The sequence below is a fragment of the Zootoca vivipara genome, chromosome 15 (genome assembly GCF_963506605.1).
Source record: "Zootoca vivipara chromosome 15, rZooViv1.1, whole genome shotgun sequence".
NCBI classification, from domain to species: Eukaryota; Metazoa; Chordata; class Lepidosauria; order Squamata; family Lacertidae; genus Zootoca; species Zootoca vivipara.
Window position 1 is genome coordinate 35,324,146 of NC_083290.1, and position 13,787 is coordinate 35,337,932.

At 49.5% G+C, this 13,787-nt stretch overlaps 1 protein-coding gene across 2 annotated transcripts in view; it reads left to right on the plus strand.

The window, feature by feature from the left end:
• Nucleotides 1-558: 558 nt before the first annotated feature.
• Nucleotides 559-13,787, plus strand: part of AEBP1 (AE binding protein 1) — a 46,731-nt gene continuing 33,502 nt past the window's right edge. For both annotated transcript variants that reach the window (XM_035139151.2, XM_035139152.2), the window contains exons 1-4: nt 559-1,953; nt 8,637-9,014; nt 11,797-11,862; nt 12,952-13,023. In XM_035139151.2, coding sequence (XP_034995042.2) covers nt 1,692-1,953; nt 8,637-9,014; nt 11,797-11,862; nt 12,952-13,023 — 778 coding nt within the window. In that variant the 5' untranslated portion in view covers nt 559-1,691. The remainder of the gene's footprint in view (nt 1,954-8,636; nt 9,015-11,796; nt 11,863-12,951; nt 13,024-13,787) is intronic.

The window sequence follows — 13,787 nt, forward strand, 5'->3', positions numbered from 1 at the left end:
TCATGGACCTGCCGCAGGAGGGCGTTGTTCCTGCACCGGCCCGGGTGGATGTGTGCCATTTTGTGGTTCGCTTCAGAGGCCAAAGATCAGACTCCCTCTTGAGAGTTCCTCTGCCCTCTGAAGCTTTGGGGGGCGCGGCTTAGGAGAGGGCATTCTCTGGCAGCCCCTAAGTCGTGCAGTTCCCTTCCCTTTCCAGGGATGCGCCTGGCAACTCCATGGCAAAAATTTTGTTCGAGACATATCTCGAGGGCCCACTCCAGTTGTGATTGCGATTTGTTCTGGGCTTATTTTTAATGCTGCCTTTTCATTCCTGCAGGGACCTTCTGATGAAAGGCAAGCAATAATAATATTATATTAACCATGAGAAGGAGAGACGAGACGACCACCTCCTCCCGCCGCGTGCGCCTGGCAGGATCCCGTGTATATTTTGGTGCCCTTGTTCTGCCTACGCGTCGCTCGAAGCAGCTTTAGATCCACCCTTCTTTTCTGGAAATGGGATGCTGGGGTGGGTGGGTGGAGGTAGGAGGGCTGGGGGTGGAGATCCGACTCGCTTTTCTTCTCAGTGGGTCAGGAGGTTCGCCGCGGCTCTTGCCAGGAGCGCTTTAACTGCCACATTTTTATTTGCGCACAAAGAGGAGACGGGACCACTCAGCCAGCTCCGCCACCCCCGCGAAGATAAGCCGCCTTCCGACACCCCCACTAACCCCCCCTCAGGAATAGCCCTTGCGCAATCTCGCCCCTGCGCTCCCCACCCCCAACCTCCCTTGCCCAGGATCGAAAGGACTCGCTGGAGATTCGCGAGGAGCCGGAGAAACCGCGAACACGAGCTTCGCTCTTTCTTCTTCTTGGAGATCTCCGAGGGGGCGGGCAGGGAAGGCGCGGAGATGAGTTTTGCCAGACGCTGAGAGGGGAGCGCAGCCGCCTGGGGAGTTCCGGGCAATTTCCGTCCTCCTCCCCCTCTTCCAGCTCTCCCCTTTTTCTCGATTGCTTTCTTAGGACTTGCCTTCGGACTGCCTGGGCATTGGGAGAGAGGCGAGCGGGGAAGAGGAAACTTCGTATCTGTCTGGTTTTCGCTCTCCTAGTCTCGGATACTTCAAACGCCGTCGCGGAAACCGCAGGCGCTTCTGGTCTCGATTAGACGACGGTCCTTCGCTGCCTTCGCCAGCGCTTTTTTCCTGCTGCTGAGAAAACCCATTTCCCTTTGCAAGCCCCTGGGGGAGCCGTTGACGGACCGATACCTTGTTGCAGCCAGGACGGAGCCCCTTGATTTATACGCGTCGCCCCAGTTACCCCAAAGCCTCAAATCTCTTCCTTTCTCTGTCTCCCCGCGCGCCTTTTCTTCTCCCTTCCTCCCAACTTCTGAGCTCCCCTCCCTGCCAGTCCCCCCTTAAATAACACCCCCCCCGTGCTCCAGCCAGCCCTTCCCACTTGACCTGACACCCCCCCCCCATTTTAAAAAGTCATTGCCTTCGGTTGCCCTCCCCCCTTCCAGAGGAGTGATCTATTTCCCCATATCCTCTGACACGGAAGAAAATAGCCACCATATAGAAGAGCCCCCTGCCCCGCCCCGCCAACTCCATCCTACTTCAAACCCCACCTCCAGCTCCTGCCACAGGTGAGAAGAGAAATCTGAGGATTCCCCTATACCCTCCCAATACACCTCCCCTCGCTCTAAGACACCGCCTGCAAGGATGGGAGCTATTTGCCCACTGGCGCTGCTTTGCCTGCTGGTGGGGCTTCTGTGCCCCCCCAACCCTGCCCAGGTGGAGGCGCAGTCGGTGTTGACCGACCATGAAATCGAGGAGTTCTTGAAAGGCTTCCTGGGGGAGGTTGAGGAGGAAGACACAGAAGGTCGGGAGGCTGAGAAAGTGGCCTTGGGCGAGGAGCTTCCCGAAAACCAAGGAAGGCTGGACCCTGCAGAAAGGGGCAAAGCCCCCACGGAACTGGAAGAAGGTGAGAGCGATCATCCATTGTGGGATGGCTGAGGTGCGTTCCCCGGGGAAGAGCCGTAGCTCAGCGGAAGGACGTGTTCTCTTCCGTTCAGAAGACCCCAGGTTTGATCCTCAGCATCTCAAGTTCAAAGAATTTCAGGTGGCAGGTGATGGGAAAGAGATTCTGCTTGAGACCCCAGGAAGCTGCTGGGAGGGGCTTGCATGCAGAAAGTGCCAGGTTCATTCTCCAGCATCTCTAGGTAGGACTGGGAGAGGACCCCCCCCCCTCCCCAAGCCTAAAACCGCTGGAGACCTGCTGCCAGTCAGTGTCTTCTTCTTTGGCGATCACTTGTAGCTGAGTTTCTCTTCCATGAACACGGTTAGTGAGTCCATAATGATGTTGAAGCATCATGGTTTCGACACTGGTGATCTTTGCTTCTTCCTGCATAGAGACCTGAGCAAGAGGGACCATTGGTTTGACTTGGTACTGTATGTAGCAGCTTTGTATAGCCATTACAATGTGCTTCTATGAAACTGTGCAGTAATTTAAGACTCAGGACTTAACAGTTTGACAGGGGCTGCTCTCTTTAGAAAGCAATGCATCTTACTTCAGTTACATGGGGTTGGCAAGCTCTGCAGTGTTTGCGTCCTCCACTCCCCTGCTTCATGGGGGCCCTATATTTCTGCCTCGGTGATGCTAGGTGATGTTGATAAAGTCCTACCTTTTTTGTATGTGCCTACTCTGTGTACATCAGGTGCTTGGAGGAGGAAAGAGCACACTTGCTGGGCGAGAAAATCAGACATTGGTTTATCTAGCTCACTATTGTCCACACACGGACTGGTAGAGGTTCTCTGGGGTTTCAGAAAGGGAACATTTCCAGCTCTGCCTGGAGATGCCAGGAATCGAACTTGGGACTTTCTGCATGCAAAGCAGATGCTCTTAAGACTGAGCATCGGCCCTTCCTTTTGTTTAGGAATTGTGATGTGTGGTTCACCCACAGTGAAGCAGACTAGCTTTGTTGGTCTGCCACAGCAAAACCAAAATGAGTTTTGTGGCATCTTCAAGGCTTAACAGAATAATTTGTAGTAAATGGTTCCACCAGTAAGAATTTACTTCATCAGTGTTAAATGATGATGATGATGATGATTTTGAAACATGTGGTTTCAGAACAAATGGGGCATACTTCTAAGGATCCAGGACATAAACCCAAAGTGAACACACACACCAGTTTGAAAGAAAATCGGCAATATTAAAGCTACCAATATTATCTGTAAGCCTTGAGATAGATTTTTAAATATTTGGAAAATAGCACTGCAGTGGGAGGAAGGCCCAATATTTCCCCCCGCTTGTCATTATTGTTATTGCCTGCTATTTGTGGAAAGGCTTTTGACCAAGGTCAGGATGTGTGCATGTGTTTATCAGTTCCTCAACCATGTTAATAATGATTCCCAGCAGGGGGCACAAAGGTCCGCATGTATAACCTCGTAGGTCTGTCATTTTTTATCTAGGATTGTGCTTGTGCAGTATTCTGGCTTTAATGAAGGAGAGGTGATGGGGTAAGCTGAGAAAGGTACACTTGTTTCCTGGCCTGTGCCTGTTTATATATATATATATATATATATATATATATATATATATATATATATATTACAGTAAAATATTATCATTCATTTCCTACCTGGAAATTCAAAGCAGCAAGCATAGGTTTAGCAGGCAATATCCCACCCAGAGTTAGATCAACTTAGTTTTAGAAAGTTGCTACGTCATGTGTCTTCAGATGATGCCCTGTGATTCTATGAGAGGAAATAGTATGGGTTGTTTTAGTGAGGAACAAATATGCAAAAAGTGCCCCTAACTAGCAGCAAAGATGAACTGCATCTCAAAGCAGCTTTCCTGTATGTAGCTGATGTTTTCCAGGTGCAGAATTGCACCTGCACTGCATGGTTTATCTGATCCTTACTGAACGCGCTTCCGGTGTTCTTTGGCGCCGGCGGTTGTTCATGCTTTGTTGTGCGCGCAGCCAGAGTGGGAGCAGAGCCCCCAGGTCAGCAGATGGATGAAATAATTTAAATTCGAGTCAGCTAATCCCCAAACATCATTACTATCAAGGGGTTCTGCTCATGGTTTGCATGCGTTGAGCTGTAGGAAACTCTCACCTGACAGCTAGCTTGAGAGAATATCAGCACTGATGAGATACTATATATTACATGCATAGTCCACCTTTCCTCCAAGAAACTCAAGACAGTGCACATGATTTTCCACTCCCCATTTTATCTTATCAACAACCCAGCTCAATATTGTTTTTCTGCCTGTAGTGAAGGACAAGATGGGGTCCCCCCCATTCCATGTTCCAAAACCATGGAGAATCGACCTTTATTTCAAGGCTGGCACCTGAGGCCTGCAGGTCAGTTGTAGTGATGCAGAAGGGGCTGTGTGGCACGCACAGGTGTTGCAACCTGTCCTGCACCCCCCCCTAATGGGGGTATGGCTGTGGGGCTCAAAAGGAATGGCTGAAGGTCTGCCGCCACTGCCTGCCTGCATCTGCTGCCTAAGGTGGTTGCCTCACTCTGCCTAATGACAAGGCTCTCCCAGTGGCGGAGCTTCGTTCTCCAGCACCGGGGGCGGAGAGCAGGCAGGGGCGGGGCTGGTGCGCATTCTGGGGGCGGGGTGCGCGTTCTGGGGGCGGGGTGCCCAGCGCAGGCGGGGGAGCAGCCGCAATGGGCCCTCGGGATCGTGCTGCCCGGGGCGGAGCGCCCCTATCGCCCCTCCCTTCCTACGCCCCTGGGCTCTCCCTTCCTGAATTAAGTGAAGCTGAGAGATAGCAACTCAGAGGGGATTCCAACTTGGGCCTCCCAAATCTTACTCTGACACTCTAACCACTACGCAGCACTACACTCACTAACAAATTTTTAGGCTTCTTCATTAGGCTTCTGTGCCCAGCTTTCCTGGGCCTCTCACAGACCCAGGAAAGCTACACAGAGACAATTCCCTGCAAGAGATCATACCCTCCGACATTTCTCTGGTGAAAATAGGGACGTCCAATAGGGATGCCCCAAGGAAAAGCGGGACATTCTGGGATCTAATCAGAAACCGAGGCAGCTTCTGTAAATCCGGGACTGTCCCTGGAAAATAGGGACATTTGGAGGGGCTGAGAGATGCTTGTTGACTTATCAATGCATTCTAGCAACAGAACTGGCACTTGTGCTATACATCTGATATGACAAATGTACATATTTGTGACGCACACGCCCATTTACACAGAGATAATATGGACGTGCCGCATGTTTCTAACAAAGGCCCCTAAAACAACTCCACATGCCATCATCCAAGACCAGGCCCATTCTCCCAGGCCTTGAAAATGGAGCCTTTCAGATATGTTCCTGTGACAGCTACATTCATAGTTCCTTCTTTTCCTGTCTAAATACTGTCCACTCATGTTTTTAGCTGCCCCTCTAACATTGGTCTTAAGGTACCATCATCTACTAGCCATGCTTCTTGCTTTGCAGGAGCCAATGAACTAGTCTAGGAATCGATGTTTAGAATTACACAACCGGAATCGCGTAGGTTGGCGTCTGTGAGGAACAGGGGACATTTGTGCATTCAGCCTGGATTTTTACCTGCATGGTGTCACACCTGACAATGAGTCTACCTGAATGCAGACATTTGTACACGCTGCTTCAAAAAAAAGAGAGGCTCCCCCCCCCCAATGCTCTTCTGCGTTCCATTCAGATTTCTATTCTCCAGTCCCTGGAAATGTGGTTTGGCTCCCAGCACAACCTCCAACAAGATATCCTTGCTTTGTGGCTTGGCTGCAGGAGGAAAGCTTTCGAGAGCTGTGACTCCATCTCGTCTTCTGTTCATGTGTGGATTTGGTACAGCTACAGGGTGTTGGGCAAAATACGCACCAACCGAGTGGCAACAGCGGCAGGGTCGACGAAATAACAAAGTCGTCTTCAATATCTTTGCTTGCTTTTATTTACAATTATATACAACACACTCCTCTACTCCTTTCCTCTGCTTTTCACAATACATCACCACCACCACACCCATGAACCATTTGGGTAGCTTAAATACAGAATTCAAAATAGTCAATTACCCAATCACATTACAGTAAGCAAACTCTACCTTCAATTATTCAAATTAGCAAAAGCTCACAGGTGTGCTATCATTCAGATCAGGGCTACAAACACACATCTCTGTGTAGCACCATTGACCACATCAGTCTTAAAGGAAAAGCCTAACACAGGGATGGTACTTCTCTCCTGGCAGGAAGAGAGGTTGTGAATGACTGTTGCTTGATAGGGTTGCTTTATAGGTGACCTAGCAAAAAAGGGGAATAATGCAGGAGTTGCCACTGGGGATCACAGATAAGCTAGAGGCCAGCTTGTACTTCTCACTCAAAAAGTCTTTTTTAAAAAAGAAAGAAGAAGAAGAAGAAAATGAAAGTTGAACCTGTAGTTAAGCTATAAAAGGAAAATATAAAAGAGGCAAATTGCCATGTGGTCCTCACATGCTTTGACATGTTTTTCAGCTGGAGATCTGTAGAAAATGAAGGGAAGGCAAGCCGGGCACTACAGTTGGTTAAAGAGAGGCACCTGCATTTTACTGGGGGTGGGGAGGCAGCAAACCTCCATTCTCTGTAAACTAGCTTGCTCGTAAGCCACAACCACACCACACTATTATGCTGTGTTTCCACCCAAGGAATCCTGGGAACTGTAGTTTGTTAAGGCTGCTGAGAGTTGGGTTAGGAGTTCCCTATTCCCCTCGCAGAGGTGCAGTTCCAAAGGTCCCCGGGAGGAAGAATGCTTTGTTAAACCTCTCTGGGAATTTTAGCTCTGTGAGGGGAAGAGGGGGTCTCTGAATATCTCTCTGCTCCTTTCACAAACAACAACTCCCAGAATTCTTTGGATGAAGCTGTTAAAGAGTGTTTTAAATATATGGGTGAGGACACTATCCTGTTGTCACTGTGGGAGCAACTTCTGGTCCAGCTAAATTCTATAGGTGAATGGGGGGGAGCTATCTTGCATTTTGCCTCAGGGAGCAAAATGCCCATCTCTGGCAAATTCTGGAGAGAATGAAGGGAAGCTTGGCATTCTGTTTCGCTGCGGTGGAAGCGAGTTGTGGCGAACCAGAAAGGAGGTCATTGCTCCCTCTTTTCCAGCAAGGCCGCTGGCCGCTGCTTGCAGAGGAAGCTGAGGGCAGGCAGCACAGGAATTTGTGCCTCTCTTCCCTGTGGGTGGGTGAGTGGGAGAAAAGGCCTGGCCCTAGAGAGATGGTCTGCAAAGCCCCAGCAGTTTGCTGCTCTCCCCGGAGCGAAAGACAGTCCCTGTGGGAGCACAGAAGGAATTCCATTCCTGGCACCAACACTGGGTTGGTTTGCAGCTCGCTGCCCAGAGGGTACAAGTACCACAGGCTGCGTGCTCAGCCCCACAGACCAAGGAATTGCTGATGCTCAGAACTTTGGAATGAGGCTGCGGCTGTCTGTGGGGCTGTGAAGTGACATAGCCCTTACTCACTGGCCTTCCTTTAGAGACGGGGCCTCTGACTCACAGAAGAAAGCCCCATATGCGCAAACTTCATGTGTCAGGGAAAAGAGGCTGGAATGAAAAGTTTTCAGAAAAATCAGTGTGCAGTCCCAGCTGTGATGGCTATGTTCTGCCTCCATCATCGGAGGGATCATGTCTTTGAGTATTAGTTGCTGGGATGTGTGCTCTCACACTCAGGTCCTGCTTACAGTATGGGCTTCCCATATGTCTCTGGTTGGCTACTGGGAGAACAGGATGCTGGATTTTGATGGGCTTAGGGCCTGAATCCAGCAGAACATTTCTTTTATGTCCTTATTACTCCATGAATGCTGGCTATTGTTTGTTTGGGGGTGGCTTGGTCAAGCTGCTCTCAGTGGGGCCTCCTCCCTGAGTGTGCCCCATTCATTCTCCACACACTCACATCCTCTGGTCTGTCTTTGCCCATGTGACTCCCACTGAGTCTAGTTTGCACCATCTCCCAGAGGATGCAGCCAACATGATTGTGGGGGATACCGCTGTTTCTCTGTGAACATTTTGTTACTCAGAAGCAGCACCACACAGAGAACATCACAGCACTCTATTTTTTTAAAAAAACCATTTATTTAGTTTTTCAGATTAAAATTTTACAGTCACAAATCCAACATACATTGGCTCCCAGTACGTTTCTGAGCACAATTCAAAGTGTTGGTTCTGACCTTTTAAAGCCCTAAACGGCCTCGGTCCAGTATACCTGAAGTATACCTCCATCGTTCAGCCCGAACACTGAGGTCCTCCTCTGAGGGCCTTCTGGCAGTTCCCTTACTGCGAGAAGTGAGGTTACAGGGATCCAGGCAGAGGGCCTTCTCGGTAGTAGTGGAATGTCCAGGAAATAAACAACGACCGTATCTGACTTTTAGAAGACATCTGAAGGCAACCTTGTTTAGGGAAGTTTTTAATGTTTGCTATCCTATCATGTTTTTAATATTCTTCTTGGGAGCCAACCATAGTGGCTGGGGAAACCCAGCCAGATGGGCAGGGTATAAATAAATTTATTATTATTATTATTATTATTATTATTATTATTATTATTTATTGCAAACTGCTGTGGAATTGGAGAGAACTGAAGTTAAGATTGGAAAAAAATGAGAAACCGAGGAAAACAGAAATTGACCGGCGCTGACCATGTTTCTTTTCCTGCAGCGACACGGGAGCCAGCGAGACAGAAGCCCAAGAAAGGGAAAAAGGAGAAAGTGCCCAAACCAACCAAGAAGCCTAAAGAGAGGCCTCCCAAGGGCCCTAAGAAGGAGAAGCCCCCCAAGCCCACCAAAAAGCCAAAGGAGAAGCGTCCAAAGGCAACCAAGAAACCTAAGGAGAAATCTCCCAAAGCCACGAAGAAACCATCAGGAGGAAAGAGAACAGAGAAGCCTTCTCCCCCTATCCAACCATATGAGGAAAGGCCCTTGATCCCACCGCCAGCCGGGGAGGAAGATGGCTATGGAGTGCCCGATTCATCCCGATTTCACTCTCCCTATGGGAGGGAAGATGAGCATTCTCGAGTGAATGAAGAAGGCGGGGAATGTAAGTTCCTATTTCTTTCCTCCATTAGTCATATTGCATGGGAAAGGGACCTTTCTTGAGCCTGAGACAGAGGCAGAGCAACCTGCTCTGGTACCCGGAGCGGTGCTCATCCCAGGGGGCGTGGCATGCTGTCTGCAGGGGGCGTGGTGCGCCTCCCGGGGGCGTGCCATGCCTCCCGGGGGCGCCGCTGATCAGGGGTCGGCATTTTGTCACACACCCATGCCTTTGGAATGGCACCCCAGGCGGATGGCCCACCCCCACCTCCGCCTTGGAACGCCCCTGGCCTGAGGGCAACAACATTCTATTCTGGGCAGCCTTTCCAGGATGTCACAGGGATCTCTGTGCACCTGGTTTGTGCACAGACACACACAGGGAGGGAGAGAGAGAAATTGTGTGCACAGCGCAATGGCCCTCTCTGCCCCCAACACACTACACCACTGCATAAGTATTGTGGTATTTATAGTCCAAAGTATGTGTTTCCCTATATCGGAGTAATGATGATATATTTTGAGATCTATGGGGGAAGAGATGGAGAGGAAGTGTAGCTATTTGGTAGGTCCATCTGGAATGCATGTGTGATTCATGCGCCAGTGAGGTCATAGAATGAAGAGGGAGGGAAGGGAGAAACACAGGATTCTAGGGAAGAGGCAGTTTATCAAAAATGGGTTGTTGTCTGAGAGAGTGGGGAGGGAAGCCGAGGAAAAGGAACTGAGGAGGAAGATGCTAAAGAGATACCCGAGGGAAAAGGGGGAAAACTGGAGGAGGGAGATGACGTACTGTATTTGTACCAGTTAGATATTACGCTCCAATGAGAGCCAGGCTGGTGGATCTGCAAAGCACTGCCATTTAAATTTCCCATAATGCCCTAGAGCAACACTACGTAAGGGGCATTGTGGGAAGCTAAAATGGTGGCAGCACCCAGACCCCAGCTAACTAGAGTGCCATAAAAGGGTTGTTTTTAATGGGACTGAAGATATTAGGCACCAGCAAATGAAATGTGAACATGGTTAATGAAACTGATAAAACTGTAATTAACTTTTTATAACAGGGGCCCATCTACACGTTAATGCAGAAACTTATTCTCCTCTTTGTAACTGTAGCTCTGGCCCAGGGGAAACAAAAATAGGCAACAAACCGCAGACCTCATAATTCTTTGGGGCAAGCCATTGCTACTAAACTCGTCTATAATCAATCAGAAATGGGGAACGCGTGCTCCCCCCTCCAATGTATTTGAACTCTAACTTCCATCTTCGATGACCATTGGCCATGCTTGCTGGGGTTGGTGGGAGTTGGAATCAAACCACATCTTGAGGTCTACCTGGTCCTCCCTGCCCTGCCACAGCATTATCGAATTGAAGTATAGATATGTCAGGCGCTGAATGCTATCCAACTCACGACAGGCAGTTGACACTCTTGTAGTGCAAAGAGCAACACATTTAAGGGGGGTTGGTGATTATTTACTCGCTGTTATAATTTGTTAATTGACCAGGTTTAGGTTTAGTCTATAGGATAGAGAGGTGTTGTTCATATTTATTAGACTTGGGAGCAGTTGCCAAGCAGCCTCTCCTCATCCGTAGGAACATGGGAAACTCTTACACTGAATCAGACCATTGGTCCATGTAGCTCAGTGGCCTACGCTGACTGGCTCTCCAGGGTTTTAAAGGTAAAGGGGCCCCTGACCATCAGGTCCAGTCGTGTCCGACTCTGGGGTTGCGGCGCTCATCTCGCTCTATAGGCCGAGGGAGCCGGCGTTTGTCCGCAGACAGCTTCCGGGTCATGTGGCCAGCATGACAAAGCTGCTTCTGGTGAACCAGAGCAGCGCACGGAAACGCCGTTTACCTTCCCACTGGAGCGGTCCCTAGTTATCTACTTGCACTTTGATGTGCTTTCGAACTGCTAGGTGGGCAGGGTTTTAGACAGAAGCTTTTTCCAGTCTTACATGGAGATGCTGTGGATTGGACCTGGGACCTTCTGCATGCAAAGCAGATGCTCTTAACACTGAGCAATGGCATCTCCCTTTCCATAAATCAGATCAGTGCATATGTTTTTACAGGGAGCATGGCCAAGTGATGCTCTTCCTCTTCCCTTTCAGATAACCTCATGTTTACTGGTCTGCCAGGGAATCTGCTAACCGTCGCAGATTATCTTCACTCTCTCCAAATGCTTCCTGCTGCCTCTCTCCCTTTCCCTCTCCCCGCTTTCTGTATAACTCCTTCATAAGCAAGTCCAACTTAAACCACACTGACTATTTCTCCACCCCTCCCCAAGGATCCTCGCCCTCCATTTGTGCTCCTAAACCAATGCACTGCTGCTCCCACTCCACCCTTGGTCTGTCAGGTGATGGGGGGCTTGTCAACACTTCTGCTTGTCCCGTGTCTAGAAAACAGTTTTCCGCTTGACCCTTGCTGTCTAGGCATGGGTCTGAGTGGTTTTCCCTTTTGCTGCTTTCCCAGAGTAAGCCCTCTCTTTAGTGTTAAATTGGAGCAAATGTCAAGCCAGAGAAAAACTGAATTGCTGTGTGGATAAGCCCTGGCTTTCTGCATGCATTGAGGACTATGAATCTTTCTCCTAGGAACCGTATGCCCTTGGAGGAGTCATGAGCATCGACAGCCATATTTACTTTGGCCCTAAGACTTTTGCCTGGCACTACAGACTGAAACAAAATATGTCTGTCTGTCTGTTTTGTTCAGTCGGTTTTTTCTGCCTTCCCTTCTTCCCAGTTGTTGCATCTTTGCTTCCTCATAATCTCTGACCTAGCTCTTTTTAAAATTTTATTCCGCAGCTCTTTTCCCAGATGAGCCAACGGAACCACGATGGGATGAGAAACAGGATCCCACTAGGCATCACAGTAAGAGCAAGTCAGCATGCGGGACATGGGGAGAGAGGGTGCTTGTGGGGCTATGGGGCAGAGGAACGTCCAAGCTGGGGAAGGGAACAGCGAGGAGCGCTGATCACAGGAGCACGTGGGCACAGGCTAGGAATGAACCAGGGTAAGTCCACTGGGGAGGAGAGGCATTGGACCAGGGTTTACAATCAGTGGGACAAGGAAGCTATATATAATACAATATATAATACAATATATACAATATATAAGCACCTCATAGATAAACTAGGGAATCTTTTAAAAAAGGATTAGACAAGATAATGGAGGACAAGGTGACTATGCTTTTCCTCTGCTGCCAAAGACATTGCGTCTCTGTCAGAAGGTTCTTGCGACTACTCCAGAAGGTTCTTGCGACTACTCCAGAGTAACGACGCTCCCCATGCTTGTCTTTAAGCAGTTTTTATTGGTGCACTCTATGTACAGTGAGACAGGTGTGTAAAACATGTCTGCTCAGTCCGATGCAGAATCCGGCACTGCCCCCCCCACGTGATCTCCCCCAACATAGGAGTCTCGGGACAGTGAATCTCCTCCCCTTCTTTCTCCTGCGTAATTCCGGAACCGGAGGAAAGGGTCTACGCTCTGTGTTTTCCTTTTCCCTCCTTTCCCCTTCTCTCTCCTCCCTCCTGTGTAGTCGGGGCTCTCCCATGCTGCCAGAGCCCTGGCACTCTCCCTCCACTTCCTGGCTTGCCTCCTCAGAGCCCTCGCTTCCATCACTGCTTGGGGAGGAGCTACTTCTGATGCAAGGAGGAGGTTCTCTCCCTTACAGTCTCTAAATACTGGTACCTGTTGCTAGGAATCACAGGTGAGCAGACTGCTGTTGTGCTCATGCCCAGTTTTCAGGCTTCTCAAAAGCACCTGACTGGCCAGTGTGAAAACAGGATGCTGAACTTGACGGGCCATTGGCCTGATCCAGCCGGCTTCTCCTGTATTCCTATGTTCTTAATGTAGAAGCCGAATGTGAGCAGCTTAGTTCTGTCCATACAGAGCAGGAACGGAACTCTTTGAGGGCCTTACTATTGCCCTTGTTAATTTTACTCATTTGATTTCTTCCAGCTGACTTCTACGAACCCCCAACTGACCCACAAGAGCCTGGAAGAGATAATTGGAGCCACGAGAGCCGGCCAGGTGAGTGAATGCCCAATGTCCAGGGTGGACTGTTTGCCCAGGTCTGCTAGCCGTAGGTGGCAGCACAGTCTAGGCACTGAATAATGAATATGGGGGACCCACACTGAACAAGATTCTAGGGGGTGTCAGACCCATACACACCTAGCCAGGCATGTGGGCACATACACTCCAGACTTGCACCCACAAACACCTTGGCTCTCCTAAAGTTTTCAGAGTAGATGTTTTTCTGCTCTTAATGTCGGCCAGCTCTTTCCCACTCTAAATTTTCTGATGAGTGGGAATGCAACCACTGTGTGCTAGCATCTGAGGACCAAGCCACCATGCTGCTAGCTTTAAAGGATTTTAAAATAATTCTGTGCCCAGTCCAGCAGCGCACACTAAACTCACTGTAACTCAATACAAGAAGCAGAAATTCATTTTACTGTTCTGTGGCTGCCAACACTGAGCCATAAACAGGCATGGAGGGAGAGCCAAGAGTCACGAGCCAGTGCTGGCTTTTATTGTCAGGCCATGTTCCAGCTTCTCATTGAAGCCTTTTGTAGCAGGGCTGAGGAGAGCCTATGGCCATCCAGATGTTGTGGCACCACACCTCCCATCATCCTTGACCCTTGGCCATGCTGGCTGGGGCTGATGGGAGTTGGAGATGAACAACATATAGAGGACCACAATCCTTCCAAGTCAGAAGCAACCAAGGGCCAGCCTGTCCCCAGAGCCTAGGATCCTTCAACTGATATGGGTGCTCCAGGCAGTGGCGGAGCAAGTTG